At 33.7% G+C, this 19,573-nt stretch overlaps 1 protein-coding gene and 1 long non-coding RNA gene across 11 annotated transcripts in view; one reads left to right on the top strand and one right to left on the bottom strand.

Moving 5' to 3' along the window:
- The window catches only part of Pop1 (POP1 ribonuclease P/MRP subunit), an 88,098-nt gene extending 69,109 nt beyond the window's left edge, over window positions 1-18,989 (top strand). For all 10 annotated transcript variants that reach the window (XM_085819249.1, XM_085819253.1, XM_085819256.1 and 7 more), the window contains 3 exons: window positions 7,880-8,038; window positions 10,295-10,363; window positions 17,968-18,989. In XM_085819249.1, the coding sequence (XP_085675375.1) occupies window positions 7,880-8,038; window positions 10,295-10,363; window positions 17,968-18,947 (1,208 nt within the window). In that variant the 3' untranslated portion in view covers window positions 18,948-18,989. The remainder of the gene's footprint in view (window positions 1-7,879; window positions 8,039-10,294; window positions 10,364-17,967) is intronic.
- LOC118202400 (uncharacterized) overlaps window positions 1-19,573 on the bottom strand; it is a 31,796-nt gene that overhangs the window by 6,442 nt on the left and 5,781 nt on the right. The gene's annotated exons all lie outside the window — the stretch shown is intronic.

Raw genomic sequence — 19,573 nt, 5'->3', positions numbered from 1 at the left:
TTAGTAGGGATATGAGTGAAGGATACATCCTTGATACCAATTTCATGTTCCCTTTTTTCCAGGAAATTAACAGTAGATTTTGATGTATCACTGTTTGCTTTGTCTTGATGAAGTTCTACCATTTGCTCACACTGTGTGTAAAGAGAAGGTATTTCATATTTTAAAATGAGGTATAAAATATGTTTTTGATAATAAGGGGAACTGACCTTAACATTTTTCTCCTCTCTGTTTGTTTTAAATTTTCCATTAACCAGCAACAGTTATAAATCCTTTAGATAAACTTTTATTAGATTCCTTGAACCAAATTTTAAGATTTTTTGCCTCTTTTTTAATGATAATCAATGGATCTCTTTTTATTGCAGTCATTTAGGTACGCGCACTATTCATCTATTGTGACAACATTTTTCCATTTTTGTCTGGATAAATGTTTATCATAAAGAATCATGCAGGACATTCTGCATTCAGCGATATATTGTGGACAAAGATGATCACATAGGTTTCTTTCACCTTTTTAAGATTCCAATCAGCATTAATCACTTTGTTTGTAATTGTGACTGAACATTTTAGTGATTTTGCAACTGTCCTTTCATTTGGCGGATTTTCTTTTAACACTAAAGATCTTACTTTTGCAACATTCAAAACATTCCATTTTTCCTTGCATACGTATTTGGAGCAATTTTTCCACTTGAAGCTAAATTTTGACATTTTCTCCCTTTGTTGTTGACATCATTGTTATTGTAGCTTTAGATATTGAAAAAGCATGACTTTCACAACGTTTTTAATAACTAGATACAAACAATGTTCATTGAAAAGAACACAAACATAGCCTTCCATCCATTGCTTCATTAAAAGTGACCTTTTGCAGGGAAAAAAAAAATATCAAGTAGCAGATAATTTATACTTCCAAGAGTATAGTTGCAGTTAAAAAAAAAAATTCCGAGCAGAATAACAGGAAAATAAATTCATCTAAAAAATGCGCGAACATCCTCTGTACAGGTGCATACTCATAAAATTATGGCTAAGTGATATTTTATAGAAGTTTTTTGCACCTTTATTTTCATCAAAGTTTAATACTAGACTTGATATGCTTTTTTGAGTGCTAAACATATATCAAAGCTGTTGCGTTTTATCACAGATTAAGTGCTTAAATAAAAATAAAACTTTTATGTAATTTTGGCAGCAGTCTGAGAACTAGATTGGCAACGGAGGTAACTATAATTATAGTCTAGCTGGGCCCCCCCCCGTGTGGCGGGGTAGGATGTACTGGATAATATTTGTGGGATTAAAACAACTGTAAATAACTTACATTGTTTCAGTTTTAGTGTTTATTAATTCTCAGAGATCCATGAAGAAAATAAGAAATGTAAACATATAAAAGATATGAACACATAGTTGCAAGCTTTGAAATAACAGACTGAAAGTTAAGAATACAGTGCAGATAGAAAATAGATATTTATTGGTACGGTATCACTATTTTTATTGCTTCCAGTGATCCTTGTCTGGAACAATACACAAATATTGTAGTTAGTTTTATAAAAAATCTTTCTGGGTTCTTTCTCTTATGACAGAACACTTAAAATTTCTGAATTTTTAACTATTGGTTTTTTAAGGGATTAGTAATAATATTTTATCTGTAAATCAAGTTGAGTTGAGAATTCTAAAATTTAAATCTTAAAAGCATTAACTTAATATATACATTACTAGAAAAGGTTTTTCATATATCCTCTCCAAGGAGCAGAAATTTGATAAAAATTAATTATTGGAATAAATTTTAGTCAATATTTGAAAGCAATGAATTATTGATAAATTTTAGTCAGTATTTTAAAGTGATAAATTATTGGAATACGTTTTAGTCAGTAATTTAAGCAGCATTTTAAGTCGGTATTTAAAATTATTTAGATTTCTATAATAGTAAAAATTATTTAAAAGCTATATAGCAATAATATTTTGAACTGTAAAATTTTAAATAGTAAAAATTATTTAAAAGCTATATAGAAATAATATTTTGAATGATAAAAATTTTAAATAGTAAAATTGAAAGTACTGGTGTACTCAGTAATGGAATGTAATAGGGTTGTCATATTATGTATGAGAAAAGTAGTTTTTAGTGACGTGTTGAACTCAATTTGAGAGATGATTTTATCTCGCCTTAAAATTGGCGAGATAATCTTACTGTTAGTTAAAGTTGTCAGCGACTACTTTCTTGATTAAAAAGTTTTTTAATCAAGCAGAAGAAATAAATTTATTTATTTTTGGGTAAAGGCCTGCAAAGCATAAAGAAGAAGGCTAGAAAAAAAATGTAATTTACATTATAGGCAAAATTAATTACAAAATTTACAAATCTTTAACTAACAGACATCCAATTTATTCTGCCTTTTGAAAGTTTTAGGAGTAAATTATCTAAACCCTATTAGTTAACAGATTTAAATTGAGTATTTAATTTATTTTTTATTTTTAGTATTTAAATTTTGTAGAAAATTTTTTTAAGACAGCAATTAACAAATTTATCTGGTACCAAATTATTTTTTAAGAACTTGAATAAGTATAAATATCTCATTTTGAATATCTAGTGTGTTGTTACAAATATTTTTATTCAATGGATTTGACTAATGACTGTGTTACTAATTACTTTCCTGGAAATGTTTGAAGTCCAATCAATTATATTTTTAGTTGCAAATTTAAAGTTCCTGGTTTTGTCATAGAGTTTTATCTGTGTATAGTTAGGTATTTAAAGATCTAGAAATAGGAAAACGTTTTGTGAAGAATAAGTTTTATTGATAATGAGGCTTTCAGAATAAATTTGGGAATTTTCTATTTTATTAAAGTTATTAAAACTGATGAGAACATCAATGTATCTGAAAGTATGTTCATAATAAATTAAATCTTGTCTAAGTGCTTTTTTAAATTTAAATTCTTGAACAAACAAAAAGATATTATAAGTACTCATAGATAGATGTATGAGCTCCCATTGGTATACCTGTTACCTGTTTAAATATTTTATTGTTAAATTTCATGTAATTATTAAAAATAATGCAGTGAAGGAAGTTTTTCCATTTATTAAAGTTTAGAATAGGGAGAATTGTGGGAAAAGGTTTTGGGAGTTCAAGAAAGCTGTTAAAAAATTCTTCTAATGCAAGAGAAGTATATAAGTTTTCAAAGATCATAGCAGTTAATATTATGTATGTTGATACTGGTATAGGAATAAGGTATTAAGTATAGGAAGGTATTAAGTCTTTAAGGTATTAAGTCTGTAAGGTATTAAGTATAGGAATGTTATTATTGATAATCCAGCAAAAGTGATGTTCTCTGTTACAAGTTGTGAATATTAAGTTACAGGTCTTTTCAAGTTGCTGTGCAAATATATAGTCTATATTTTTCTTCTAACTATTATTACAATTTGCTATGAATCTGAATTTAATTGGTGTTTTATGAAACAGGAAGAGCATAAAGGTTAGCGAATCTGTTATATCTGGGCATAACAAAAATGTTGAGTTTTTTATGAAACGCATTAATTTTGTTTATTATTGTAGTTGCACTGATGTAAGTTACTAGTTGCTAAGTATTGGCTTTGTAAAGTTCAGCTTGAAGAATTTGTTTGTAGTAAATTTTTCAAATAATGCTAAAATTGTTATTTGCTTTATTTATTTTTGTGATTATAAATTGTATTTTTTAATACTAGACAAAAGTTTAGGCCAGTTTAAAGTACTATTAAAATTTGAGAATTTAGATTATTTGTTGAATTTGAAGTTGTAGGTTTTTGATGATATCCATGTTTCCTGTAATTCTACGTAGGTGGTGTGAATCAACATAAGGAAGGAACTGTAATTTGCAGTATCATTCTGCTAGTCCATTAAGTTCATGGTGATTAGTAAGCAATTGCATAAGGTTTTTTTGATACTTAAATGCTGTAACTGGTGTGGCATCAGTTGCTGGGAAGAAAAGTTTACAATTGGTTTAGAATGTGAGAGAAGTTTATTTGGTCAAATTGTGGATGCAGAAAATTAGTTTTAAAGTAAATTTTGCTGTGAATTTTGGCTTTAGAGAGTCTGAATTTACAATAATCTAGAACTTGATCTTTAATAATTTGCATATCTGTGTATTCTGAAATAAAGTAATTTTCAAGTAGGAGAAGGAACTTGTTGTTGCAAGAATGCAATTTTTTTTTATGCAGAATTAAATAAATTTATTAATTTTGCCTTTAATTTAGTTTTATCTATAGTAGGTAAGAATTTCTTATTGTGAAGGTCTTTTCCTCTGAGAGTTTTAATACTGTAAAGTTTAAATTGGCTGAAAATAGGTTAGAGATTTTTTTTTTTTTTTTTTTTTTTTTTTTTTTACTAGTATGTAAGTATTAAGTCTGTAAGGATATAATGTACATAGTTTCAGTATATTAAGTGATTCTTAAAAAAATTGTTCTTTGGGATTAGAATTATTTTCAAAATATGTATTTTATTATTATTATTAAAGTCATGGTATTGAAAATACTGTCATTCTGCTGAGTATAATTGGCAAAATTAGAAGAATCATTAGTGGTAGTATATTGTTTTGTGGAATGGAATTTTTTAAGATGAGCTCTATGATTATTAATCCTGTAGTTTAGATGGTTTTTAGTTTATCATATATATTGAATATTTCGAGTGTTACAAATCATGTAGATACAGTTAAAGGGGTTTTTTTTTTAATGATCAGAAGATGTCGTTAAATTTGCATGTTTATTATCTGGTGGGAAAACAAAAAATGATTTTTTAACTTTTTGTTAACTTTAAAATGTTAACAAAATGCTAACTTATGTGTCTTCTAATGAGTCTTCTAATCAGTATTCTAACATGTGTGTCTTCTAATTAGTATGATGTGTCGGAATAGAATAAAGGCACTATAAATTTGTTGCAGCAAGGAACTGGAAATGTCTGCATTAAGAAATACATCATTATCAATATAACATTTAATGTCATGCTGGGAAATATTTCTGTGCTTTATATATCAAATTTCAAAATATTGCTATATTCTGTTGAGTTGCTTTAGAATTGCTTTTGTAATTGTTATAAGATGTAATTTTCATGTAGTAGATCTTGTTTTAAATTGACTTTATTAAAGAACAAAAAGAAAATTGTTGTAATTGAATAAGAAATAAAATTAAACTTCGAGATAAAGTAAAAATTAACAAAACTTAATGTGAAATAGAATGTTAAATACCTATTTATCACTAAAAGCATTATCATTGATACATTCATACAAATTAATTTTAGCATTAAAGTAACCTTTTCAGAATGTTAGTGTACTCTGAATGTTTTTTTGTCTTCAAATGACCAGCAATTTATTGTTTATATTTGTGTTAATTTTGATTTTCTAAGCTTCACAAAGTAGAAATTTCTTATTCTTATTTAAGTTTTCATGTTTGAAGGAAGCAATTTAGATTCCATAATGCATGTAAACTCTACTAGTGTTGTTGCTCTATTTAGTTTTTTTTTTTTTTTTTTTTTTTTTTTCTCTAAGCTGTACAATTGTCAAAGAGTTGCATTATTCTTTAATAAAAAAATTATCAAAGAATAATAAATTTTGCAAAGGAAACCATTGTCTAATTTTTATGCATGATGTCTTCTAAATTTTTTAAAAGTATTTAATATGTAGTTTTGTGTATTTGAAAATAAAAAGTGTATTAATTTAATTCCTGGAATGGCCACATAATCTTCCCTATGGAAATGGTCAAAAGAATTGGTGTGGTGTATTTAATTACGGCAAAGCACACTAGGGCTATCTGCGTAAGGGGATGGAGGACTTTCTAAGGGAAACTGGCTCGTATACACGTTACACATGGGGAAAACCACGAAAACACCCATGCAGCCATCCCGTTCCCGGGATTCGAACCTCGGACCGAACTACCAGTGTTCAGCGACTTTATCAAAATAAATTGAATTCCCATTAATGCTTTTTGACTTCAATTTAAATGTATGGTTAGTATGATTTTTTTCCTTGCAAAACCAAGAAATTTAGTTTATAAGACCTCTATCATTCAATAAAAGCTCAGACATGCTTCTTCTCTAAGTGGCACTATTGTCTCCTAAAAGCGTTATTTGTTTTATTTTGTTTAGTACCACTTTTAACCACAAAAATCTTTCCCAGTGCAAAATATTATTATATGTTTGGAGGGGGAGAAACAAGAAGATGATTTTATGAATTATTCCAATAGTGAAGAGGAGTTTTTTTGACTTAAATCAGACCATATGAAGATTATTGTAGCCATTAAAAATCAAGTTATTTAAAATGATCAGTGATTTTTCTGTTAGTGTCGTGTGTGGTTATGAGTCTCCACTGGAAAACAAAAGTTAAAAAACATAAACTAGTGGAAGTCATTTAAGCACTTATAACAAAATGCTTAGTAATATACACATTTTTAAAACTTGCGTTGAAAATGCTTATCTTGATTTCCTTACTGTGCTGCACAGATCAATAATATTCTTCCATTTCCACCACCTAAGCTTGCAGTTTTTTATAATAAATTTTTTTTTTTAGTTTTTTAATATATTGTTAAGTAAAGTGTAAAGTAGTTTTTTAATATATTGTTACAAAATGTACAGTCGCCGTGAGATAGATTCTCCGCAAAGCAGGTTTAGGGTTGTTATAAAATAGCAAGGGAAGGCAAGGTTGCCACATTTGGCAAGAAATCGCCCATTTGGCAACAAAATTTCCATGGACGGATGGAGAACCTTCTGGAACAAATTCTTACCGGTTTAGCCCACAATGTTCTCGAATACCAGCCAAAAGCTATATAAACCCTGCTGTTACATGGAGAGTTAGTATCGGGAGGGTGCCTCGTCGAGAGGGCGAGCCAGTGTGTGCCTCGCATAGAGTGCGAGATAGATAGTATCGAGTTGGTATCTCGTCTAGCGAGTCAGTCGAGTTGACAGCCGTTCAGCGAGTGCCGAGTGGGTCATCGAGTGCACCAAAAGAGTCTTGTAGTGTATCGCAGTTAGTGCATCGTCAAGAGAGCATATTGAGCTCCGGGAACAACTGAACCGAAGAGTCGGGAGCTGTGCTCTGTGTGTCGTTGAGTGCATCGCGAGTTTTAGCATGGAGAGTCTCGAGAGTGCATGGAGTTCCGAGAACGACCAAGCAGAGTCGAGAGCTGTACTCTAGTGGTTTGCTATGAAGCTGTCTCCACCGTGATATAGCCTGATAACCTGGAGGCAGTGTCGCTGATCGTTTCAGCGTGTTTATAGTAGTTTATCGACGATTGTAAAAACGTGTTTTGTAGCTGTCCTGATAATACTGGCCAATAAAGTGTGTTTCGATATTTCATGAAGTGCTGTCGTCGTTATTCACTCCAAATCCACACGAACGCCGTACGAACGTGAAGGAAGAAAATAATGTAACAACTGGTGTCAGAAGAAAAACACAACAATATATTTGTGATAGGAATTGTGTTGGGGAAGTAAAGTGATTTGAATGTGTTTAAAAATGAATAAAAGATTCATATCATATTGATTTATATTACAAAAATAAATCAAAAAATTTTGTGTGCACAAAAAACAGCTTTTTCAGTTTTTAAATCTTGAAACAATAATTTGAGCTACATTTATGTTTTTCGTAGTGATCATTAAGCAAATACTGTGCACCAAAATTTATTTATAAAATTCATATCTTTTGTGAAAGGATTGGGAACATATTTTTATGAAATGTTGAAAGACTGCTAATTTGTAATCCTCCAAAATGCCTTTCTTGTAGAAATATTTATTTAGAGGCTTTATATGTTTGTTTTCACAATTAAAGCTTTGATACCCTTTTTCTCAAAATGCCACATTTACAGAAAGTACACAGAAAGTACATTTCTGAAATTGCTGCATATTGTAATATTTTAAAAATTTCAAATATTATTTTGCAGCAACTACAAACTACAGCATACAAGAGTTAGATGAGTTGTTCACTCCAGACATTGCTTCTTCTGCTTTATGGGATGAAGACATTCGCCATGAAGTAACTGCAACACAAATATCCGAAAATGATATGAATAAAGAAAAACAAAAGTATATTGTGCCTAATGGTAAGTAATAATAAAACAGTTTCTGTTGTCCTTATACACTCATGTCCAAAATTATCTTTACATACCCAAAAATGATGATATTCAATGAAATATCGAATCAATGTGATCCGCATTTGCAGGGAATGTGTGAAAACCAAGCCTAATTAGCATTATCCAATCAAAAGTAATCAAACGGTTTGTGATATGCAAATCTAGGCATTACGTCATCCAAGGGTGAATCAAGCGCTTTGCGCAAACTGAATATTTGAGTGAATTTCTGCAACATAGCGTTTGATTTCAGTATGTAGGGACTCAAAGCGGTTTGTTATGGCTTCGAAGTATCATTTGGAAGAATCTGTAAAGTGGCGAATTATCGGCCTTTTAGAAGCAGGGCAGTCAATCATGGAAACATCCACATGTCTGAATATTTCAAGACAGACAGTCTCTAAGCTATGGAAACAGTTTCAAAATGATGGAAGTGTTGTATGGAGGCCTGGACAAGGTCGGAAACGAATGACAACTGCTTCTGAAGATCGGTATCTGGCATTAACTGCCCGTCGTAACAGAAAGGCTACTGCTCGCCAGTTAAGTTCAGAGCTTGCAGCCGCCATTGGAACTGTTGCATCACGGCAAACAATATACAGAAGGCTTAATGAAAAAGGCCTTTATGCCAGAAAGCCAAGGGTATGTGTTTTACTGTCTTCACAGAAAAAGAGGGATCGCTTTAATTGGTGTAAAGAACATCAAAACTGGACTGAATATCAATGATCCCATGTTTTCTTTACTGATGAGTCGCAGTTTAGTTTAACTGGTGATTCTAAACGTGTTTACATCTGGAGGGAGTCGGGAACACGAAATGATCCCTCGAACATTGTGGAACGTGACCGTTTCGGTAGTGGAGGTGTGATGGTATGGGGTGGAATAATGATCGATGGACGTACGCCCCTACACGTGTTCAGCAGCGGATCTGTGACAGGCCAGATATATCGAGATGAGGTCTTAGATCCTTATGTAAGACTTTTCAGGGGTGCATATGGACCTGACATTTTATTTATGGATGATAATGCCCGTCCACATCGAGCAAACCTCGCTGATGAATTCCTTGAAAGTGAAGACATTAAGCGAATACCTTGGCCACTAAACTCCCCTGACCTTAACCCGATAGAGAACTTATGGGACTACCTTGGAAGAGCAATTGCACGTATACATCCTACTCCTAGAGATGTAAATGCTCTGAAGACGGCATTGCTGGAAGAGTGGAGCTTAATTCCCCAAACTGTGGTTAACAACGTTATTTCCAGCCTTAAAACACATTGTGATATGTGTGTACAAGTCAGGGAAGATCATATTCCATATTAAATTCGTAAGACTTAATTCTTTTTCTGAATCATTCCTTTTTTCTTAACTCTCTTTGTCACACTTTATTACCATTTTTATTGTTTCATGCTACAATTTTATATCATATGAGGTGATCTTCAATTTTTTCTTTTGCATTTATGTGTCATCATGTTATGTATGATTCCACGAAAATTCATTAAATTATAAGTCATAGTCTCTGAGAAATCCGTGAATTTATGCATGTAAACATAATTTTGGACATGAGTGTATATTGGCAATAACCTCAGAATAACATATATTTGTATTCTGTTTCGTCACAATTAAGTGACTGTCACACTAAAACAATTCACATGAAAGTTTGCTCTTCAAGGCCTATAATAGTAGTGTTGCATTATAAGTTATGTAATCTATAATGCAGTAAGACTTTCTTATATCTTTGTATTAGTTAGGTATCATATCTAGTTTCCTTCAAGAACTTTTCTTTTGCATTGACAGTTATGGTAACTCTTAATTAATTTTGCAAAAGAGGCCTAATTTTTAGCTTGTGTTTGACATGTTCAGCTGTCTGAGAAAATAATTTCTAACATTTTATTTAAAAGGGAAACTTCTTATCATTTGAAGCAATTGTATAATTATTTAATAACCTTGTTCAGTATATGTATTAAAATCTGGGAAGAATGTACGGTCAATTTATTCAGTGTATGAACTTTTTAGAAATACTCTAATGTTCTGGATGGGAGAAGAGAAAAATAATGGTGAACAACAATAATAGAAAAACATTTAGGTTTTAATTTTTTGTGAAGACCAATTAATCACAGACCACTTAGAGGTCATTCTATGAAACTGATATTCTAATTTCAATACAGTAATAATTTTTTAATGGTAATTTTTTTTGTACCATGTTCTTTACCATTTCAATATTTTTCAAATTTTTTATAGCAACTTTTAATCTTGGAAGAAAAGAATCTAGAATTCCAATTATTATGATTCAACAACCAGGACGTAATGGTAGGTATTTTACTTAATCGGTCTTTCTTATTTAAATGTATATATGTATTCTGATTTCATGAATTTTTCTTCAAATTAAATGGAAAGAGGAATTAAATCCATTCATACATACTCAATTATGAAATTAATGTGGTCAAATTTTTATATTAATAAATTGTTGGTGTTGGTGTTGTGACCAATCTTGCTTATTTGAAATCAGAATAAGCCCACAAAATTCATTGTGTCAAGGAGGCAAGATTGTGCCTGTCGTTGACTAGAGCCTTGGGAGCCAGTACAACTTTGGTGAGTTCCACCCTCTTTTGAAGGATAGCAGTCTGAGGGGGCAAGGTTCTCCCACCCCTTTTTCCCTACCACAAAACTCTCGAGAGAACTTCCGGTTTTTTGAGTTTTCCGGAATTTTGAGTGCCCCCATACTGCACAGACACTATACATTGGTTGGTTGGTAACGGAGGACGGGGACGCCTGATGTCTAACAGAGGTAAACAGGCATGTGTCCCGCGCCCTCCACTAACCAGGAACAACTCCCTGGGGCCTCAAGAGGCCGCCTCGGGAGCTTTTTAGGATGTTAGCAAGATCATTTACATGGCCATACAAGGGCAGATTGCATTCGTTTTACCGTTTTGACATTTGTTGTTGCAATTTGCTATGGTAATTTTGCACATTCACAATAAAATTCTAATAAAAATACAATTTAAATATACAGATACAAAAATACAGTTACAAAATAATAGGATCAAAGTACAGGCTCATAGGGGGAAAAAAAAAATAAATAAATAAATAAAAATAAAAAAAAATTAAGTATTATGCATATACAGAAGAGGAAATGTTGAATACATTTGATTGTACATTATTTGAAAGGTGTCTGTAATAGGGACTTATGTAAATTTTAGGAGTAGACTTATGTGTCTGAGAATGTGGAACTGCATGCTGACTTAGTGTATCATGTCTTGAGAGTTTTGGTTAATGAGGAGAGCACAAATCTTGGCCCATTCTCTTGAGCTTGTTGACAACTTTGCAAATTGTATTTACTGCCGGTTTTTGCTTTATAAGGAAGCGGTGATAAGCTTCACTATTGTTGATAGGAAGAGGGAGGTGATTTCCTGCTGTCAGATGGCATTCAAAAACATAGTGGTCTGGGGAGCCTTCCGCTCCGCAGGCGCATATGTCCGTGGTTGTTATGCCATGTCTATTGAAGTAGGTCGGGAATGGGCCGTGTCCCATAATATAAGCCTAAGAGGAGCTATTGCAATGTTGCGTTCAGTGCTGACTTTCGGGAGGTAGCTGTATGTACGTCTTCCAGTTGTGCAGTGCGTCCAATCTTCCTGCCAAAGATTTAGGCCTTGACCCCGTAATAGCCCTTTGAAGTAGGAAGGAGGGGCTGGGATTGTGATTTTTTCAGCTTCTGGATCAGTGGCTGCTTGCTTGGCCAGGCTATCAGCTGCTTCATTCCCCTCATTTTCTGCATGTGCCTTGATCCATGTTAAGGAGAGATGTTTCTGCGGGTTGCGCTGTAAAAGTTGTTGTAATTTGATGATCAAGGGCAAGGTGTGGTTGTGATTATCTAGTGCTAGAAGCGTTGACATACTGTCAGTGAAAATTTTCGCCCGTTCTATATTATTATTGAAAATGTAATCTACCGCGGTTATAATTGCTTGCACCTCCGCCTGGAACACACTGTTGTTTATGTCAAGGCGTCCTTTCCATACATGGATGATTCTTCCTTTGTCATAGTGTGCAAAGGCGCTGCCTACTCCATCTTCCTGCTTAGAGCCGTCGGTGTATATTTGCGTATGCCTTGAAACTCGCGTCATTGACAGTGGCTGTATATGTGAGATGTTAATTCTTATTCCTGTGCCTTTACGTGCAGGATGAGTGTGAAGAGTGTTACCTGGGCTTTGAAATTGCAGAGGGCTGTATGTTATGTTGCCAAATGTTGCATCTTTGCGGAGGTATATGAGGGTGGTGTACACTGCCTCTTGTTCTGCCCATATGTGGAGTGGAATGAGCCCTGCAAGGACTGTCGCTGAGCTGGTGGCTGTGGTGCGGTACGCTTTACAGAGATTCAGGGCGAATGGTCGTTGAAGAGATGTAAGATGTTTGATCTTTCGTCCTCCCATCGGTTGGGCCCATACGGCAGCAGCATACAAGACTATTTTTTCAGCTACCACATGGTAGAGGATCTTCTGAATATGATGATTCTGACCCCAGTTTTTACCTTGGAAGGCGCGGGCCTTTCTGGCTATAGCTGATGTTTTGTTTTTTAGTTCTTGGATGTGAGGGATCCAGGTTAGTTTTTTATCCCAGATTACACCTAGGTATTTTAGCGTTTGGACAATCTTTATGTTGGCTCCTTGTAGTTTGATGCAGGGGCGGCGCGTTGGATTCGTGCCTGCTTTGGGTATTATTATTGCTGATGACTTTGCGGTAGAGATTGTAAGCTTTAAGTTGCTGCAGATATTGGCGAGGAGGGAGCAGACTTCGGTGCCGTTTTTCTCGAGCTCCGCACGAGTGCGACCTTTGACAAGAAGAGCTGCGTCGTCTGCGTAGGCGATGACACTTGTATGTCGTGGCCAGTTTGCATCCAGTACAGAGTTGAATGTTAAATTCCAGAGAATCGGTCCAGCAAAAGAGCCTTGGGGACATCCTCTTTCTTGCACTTTGAAGGTAGTGTCATTGTTGATAGCTATGAGAAGACTACGATTCTCTAGATAACTACTAAAAACGCTGAAGAGGTTGGATGGACACTGTGCGTCTCGGAGGGCCTGTCTTATCGCTGGCCACCAGAGTGTGTCAAACGCACTCTGGAGGTCAATGGATATGAAAGCTGTATGGAAACCTGTGGTGCTATTGCGTTGAATTGTTTCACGAATTTTGCAGAGGGCATGCGTAGTGGACAGACCAGTGCGAAAGCCATGCTGCCTGGGGCTGAGATGATTGTTGCTATGGAGATGACATTTTAGTCTGTTAACAATTAATTTCTCGTAAATTTTGCCCAGGGTTGGCAAAAGGCATATCGGGTGAAAAGAGCGCGGGTCTTGCGGGCTTTTATTCTTTTTCAGGAATAGGACAACTTGTCCTTTCTTGAATGCCTGCGGGAATATTTGGTTGTCAAACAGTTGGTTAAAGAATTTGTAGAAGAAGGAGGGACGTGCTTTGTAGGCAACTTTGATGATGCTATAGACACTATACATTTACAAACATCCATGCCTTCTCCAGAATTCAAGCCTGGTGTGTTCAGAATGGTAGTCAGAGTAACTAAGTACTATCCCAATGGGCGGCTAGTAAATATGTTGTTGAATACATTCTAACAAAAGTGAAAAATTTATATTTTTGCTATTAGCATATATATATATATATATATATATATATTTTTCCTAATGGCAGATTGTCAACAGTTACAGTGTAACCCAGTCCATTAATCTATACAAGACCAGATGTGGTGGTCTCTTTATTATGGAGGCACCTAACAGGTGGGCCACCATCGCCTCCTATGAAAGGACGGACAATTACAACCATGCCTTCTCCGGGATTCGAACCCAGGTCCTTTGGTATCGCAGTCAGGCTTCCCTAACCACTATACCGTATGGGCGGCATTTTTGCAATATAATACAGTCAAAAGTCGTTAATTCGGACACCCATAATCCGGACCTCAAAGCTAAAAACTTTCTGCGCATGCGCCGCGTTGACACATGCGCATAGGCGTTTACGTGTGCGCGTAAGACCTTTATGACTGCGCAAGCGCAGAATACTTTTTCATGTGCGCATTTAATGTACAACGGATGGTATAAGCTAAAATTATCTAATTATCTATTTCAGTTAATGTTGATGATTGCATTGTTCCTTAATCTTCGAATTGGATGCGGCTTATTATTTTTTGCAGACTGTAAGATCAATTTTATAAAAGTAAACTTGAACTTTCGATTATGTCAAATAGAATTTCCTATGCTGGAGCTCCCAAAGGATCTACAAAACGAAAGTATCTTTGATGTCCATCAAACAAAAAGTGGAATTGCTGCAAAAAATGGATAAAGACATGAAGAAGGTGACAGAGAGTTTAGTGAAAATGAAAAAAATTTCGATTGACAAGTTAGTCAGTATTTTTGACACAGCAATTACGGGATTTGAACAGCGGAACTTTGTAACTGAACAAGAAATTATGTCTGTTTCTGCATGCCATCTTACGAGATTTAAACTGATGATCTATAATCCGGAAAAATCGATAATCCAGAATTGCCGAAGTCCCGACGAGTCCGGATTAACAACTTTTGACTGTAGTTGGAATGTAAGATTTTCAAAATAAAGTTACGCATTTGAATGAATTAGGATGGTTAATCTTAAAATATTTTTTTGATATTGTAACTTTATTTTATTATTAGTTATTACTTGAGGTTAAATTAAGTTTTAGTAAAAATTGTGTGTGGAAATAAGGAATTATATTTAGTGAAGCAGAGTGCTGTTGACCTAAGACATTTTCAGAGTTTCATGAAACATTTGAAGAATGTTAGAAATAGTTTGTGAAATATGGCTTATGTTTCATAAATCATAGCTGGGCTACTGTTTATAAAATTTGATATGATAGCATGGTGAGTATTTATGATTTTTCCCTATAACTAATGTAGATATGAGTAAGTAGTTGAGACTGTATAATTCTCCCCCTCCCCTATTATATCTAAGGAAGGGGAAAATTATGCATTTTTCGAGTTTAGAGTCAAGACCTATGTCTACCTAAAGTCTAAAGGTTCTTGAATCAACAAATAACTTTTCGTATGGGCCTTTTTAATTGAGGTAGAAGCCTGAATATTTTAAAATTTTGTAATACACCATGAAGGAGAGCAATTAGCTAAATCATATTTATTTTAAAAATGCATTTTGTTGAGAAAATGAAATAATTTAAATTTTAAGCAATTTTGAGAGCAGAACATACAGAAATTATTATTCCAAACACTGACATATGGTAATAATACTAGCTACTGGTTGATCACGGAATTGAATAGTCTTAAAATCATTTTTATGAGTCTTACAATTAAAAATTAAGTAAAATGTTCATGGTTTCAAAACCACTTTCAAACATAAATAAAATAGGAGCTTTGCAGTTTAGAGCTTTCTACTACTTCATCGGTGGGAGCTAGAAGGAATAGCTGTCTCAAGCTTTCCCCAGTTTTATTGCTTTCTGCATGGCTGTTGTACATCTCAGAATCAATATCCAGGTATATGGTAGAGGGAAAGATGGCATCTGTTATAACACAGGCTAGTGACAATTTCTGATGCCTTCATTGAATGCCTATGATGTTCCATAATGACAAAAATCGAAACCACATATATTTTTACTCTGTTAGAAACTATTGGAATATGGCTGGGGTGTATTATCACATTCAGTGCCTAACCTTGATATTATACCATATATGATTACTGTTTGTTTCGTGCTCCACAAAACTCACTGTCTTGTAAAGCTTTCATTTTAGCAAACAGTGTCAAATCACATAATGAATTTCCTCCCCCCCCCCCCTCCACAAAAGAATTACAAATTTTTCTAAAATGAAATCACGAAATTGTCTGGAAGATGACAAATGGTTGTTAGTAGAATAGAAGAGTTAAAAAGTTACTAAAAAAACTTTTTAAAAAAGAAATGGTTGCATCTATTTAATACAGTACAAAGTCTTTAATCTGGAATGATCTACAGGGTGTTTGGGATAAATTTGACAGTTTCATAAGGAAAACGAAAATCAGCTTGTATGAGTAGTAGCGAAGTGCAATATTCATTGAGTGCAAGCTTCATAGTAAAGGCTGCAACATTCGTTTCATGTGACAAAGCCCGAATTCCAATGCCAGGGTTCTTCAACACCTGTTCCTGCAAATTTGTGACGAATTCTGCTGTACGAACGCAATCAGATCGTCTGCTAGAGATCTTTCTTCTTGCTACATCCTCGTAGTCACCATTGCAAATCTCTAGTTTATGCCTGATTGTTTTTACTGTGTTCAGGGAGCATTGAGCAGCAGTCATAATATCCTTATTTTAATGGCCGGCATGAATCATCATGATGCAAGTTATTCTCTTCCATGATTTAGGTGGGTTCCAGTCATCCATCCTTTCTGACATCTTGTATATGAATGAAGAAGGGTCCAAACTTTTAAATGACGAGTAGTGTGTGTCAATACCTCCAACCTACGGAAAAATATAATCAGTTATAAATATGTCAAATTTATCCTGAATACCCTACACCCTGTATAATCCGTACCTCAAAGCTACAAACTTTCTGCGCATGCGTAAATGCATAATGCATTCACGCATGCGAATAATACCTTTAGCATACGCATATGCACATAATACGTTTACTCATGCACATTTAATGTATAACAGACAGTATAAGCTAGGCTAAAATTATCTATTTCAATTAATGTTGCAGATTGCATTGTTCCTTAAACTTCTAATTGGATCTGGCTTATTATTTTTTTCAGACTGTTAGAGCAATTTTATAAAAAAGTAAGCTTGAACTTTCAATTATGTTAAAAAGAGTTTCCGATTCTGGAGCTGCCAAAGTATCTACAAAGCGAAAGCATGTTTCGATGTCCATCAAACAAAAACTGGAATTGTTGCAAAAAATGGATAAAGGCATGAAGAAAGTGACAGAGAGGTTAGTGAAAACGAAAAAATTTTGTTTGACAAGTTAGTCGGTATTCTCGGCACAACAATTACAGGACTTGAACAGTGGAACTTTGTAACTGAACAAGAGATTATGTCTGTTTATAGAATTAAAGAGAAAGTGTTAGCACATAAAACGAAGCAACTTGAACAACTTACATTGAAAGAAATGTTTAATAAAGTAAACAAATAAATATTAAAAAACTCTTTTTTTTTTTTTTGTAAATTTTGATACCCTTTAGATCATAATTGCTCTTTATTTCATAAATTACGGTTTCACATTTTTAATTTTATAATTTCTGCATGCCATGTTACCAGATTTAAATTGATAATCTATAATCCGGAAAAACACCTAATCCGGAATCGTTGAAGTCCTGGCGAGTCCGGAGTAAAGACTTTGTACTGTACTTCTTATCCTCTTCCTATAACTTTCCCTCCATATCCACTTACTATATAATACACAAAAGTACTAATGCCATTTTCCCACAAGAAATGTTTGCAAAATGATGCGTCATTTTCTTTTAATTTGCAGTTTATGTGTGAACTAAAATGCATTCAACAAATAGTGTGTTTTTAAAATGTGTAGAATCATTGCAAGATTTATACGAGAGAGGAAAAAATATTTTGATAATAACCAAACATAGCATTGTGTGTGTGACTGAATTCATTTCAGTTTAATATAAACAAATTTTGGAACTTACTTGTTATGGTGTATCATACATACAGTTTTTGAATTCTTATGGTTACTTATATCTGTAATCAAATATATATCCTGTATGTGTATCTAGAAGCAAATTCACTAGAACAATTCTATCTTATCACAGGCAAAATGATGTATTGAGTGTCATCAAATCATTTGTGAACAAGAAACAAGTGAAGCAGTTGCAAATTTTGTAATCCGAATTCCATTTATATTTAAGAATTTCATAAATAACATGCATATAACTGTGTTTTTCTTTTTTAGGTTTTGGTTCTGGCTGGGATATAATTATTCCACAAGGATGGGGAATGGCATTTTGGATGCCACTAATACATAATCGTGCTCGAGCTGCTGGCCTCAGAGATATGTGTAATATAAATATAGAAAGTGGTCAGCCAAGTTTTCCTGACAGTTTCCCAGATAGTAAATCTGGTTCATTATTTGAAGAAGAAATTAGGAAAAAATGCTTAATTGAATACTATAAACTTCCAAAAAGCAAGAGACCTAGTTTCAATAAACTGGGAGTAAACACACCTTTCTTTTTGCCCTATGTCACTCTAGTGAATGACTGGGAGGAGAAATATATTGAAAAATATGCATCATTAAAAGATTCTTTATTAATACAAGATACCCAAAAGGAAATTTTTGTTTTGCGAAACAGAAAATTAATTGAATACCTTAAAAATATTTGTGTAAATTGTAATGCCAAAAAACAGATGAAAAACTTAATGGATAACTTCAATATCATTATTGATTTTACCCTTAATCCTCAAAACTACTTAACAAGATCTTTAATTACAGTCAGGGTCAATTGCATGTATCGAGGTGTACCTTCAAAACACAGTGGAATTTACTTGTGTGATGATCTAGATATAAGTTTACTGAAAGAAAATAAAAAATATTGTGGTCCTGTTGAACCAAACTGTTCATTCAGTGCTTCAGAGAATGTTGAAGTTCATCCCAACAAAGAGCAGATCTCATCTAAAAATGAAAGTAAAAAATTAGATTTGGAGAGACCTGAAGTCAACAGTGTGATATTTTCATGCTCTCGTCAAAAAATTGGTTATATATCTGAAGGTGGCTTTTCAAATTTAAGTGCTAGTGGTTGTGGGATAGGACATTGCAGCTTAATTGGATTTTTATCAGTACTTGAAAGTTGTCTTATTGCAAAATTAAGGCCTACAGTTCTTATAAGAGAGCAACATAGCTTTCAGTATCGAATGGCTTTTATAGATATTATGTAGGCGATTCGTAATATCATTAAAAATTATTTGTAGAGGATATAATCATTGTCTTTATTTCATTTTTATACTGTTATTATAATTACCATGCATGAACTCAAAGTTAAAACTATTTTTTATATTTATGAGAATTTTTTAATGTTTTATATAATATTTAAGCAAGACCTTTCAAGAATTACATTTTCAGCACAAGATGTTAAATTTCTTTCTTTAAAAAAAAATTGATTTCATTACAATCTGCATTTTATAAAACAAACTCTTGTGGAGCTCAAGGAATCCTGAGCTTTTTAAGCTTCTTAACCCTCTGAGCGTTAGGACCAGGTTTAGGCGGTCAAGGAGACCTACCTCCAAAGCGTTACTGACGTTTCTAGGCGGTCATTGGAAAAGTGTTCGAAAGCATTACTGAAGGTTCTTTTGGCGGTCAGTGGCGATGACCTCGAAAGCGCTATGACTGCCTTAAAGCAGCCGTGCAGATGTCTTACCATCCCTCTTATTTTTGGAACCCTGGAGATCTCTAAATGACAACTCTCGGTAGGAGTCTAAGAGGGTTGCTATTCTTCATTTTAGACCACTGTGTTTTATCACCAAGAAAGTGTTTAGACATACGACAAACTGATACGAACATTCTT

This window comes from Stegodyphus dumicola, chromosome 6 (genome assembly GCF_044657685.1).
Source record: "Stegodyphus dumicola isolate Sdum_Otavi_A_Nest chromosome 6, ASM4465768v1".
NCBI lineage: Eukaryota > Metazoa > Arthropoda > Arachnida > Araneae > Eresidae > Stegodyphus > Stegodyphus dumicola.
Note: the sequence above shows the minus strand (reverse complement) of the source record. Positions and strands in the feature narration are given on the sequence as shown.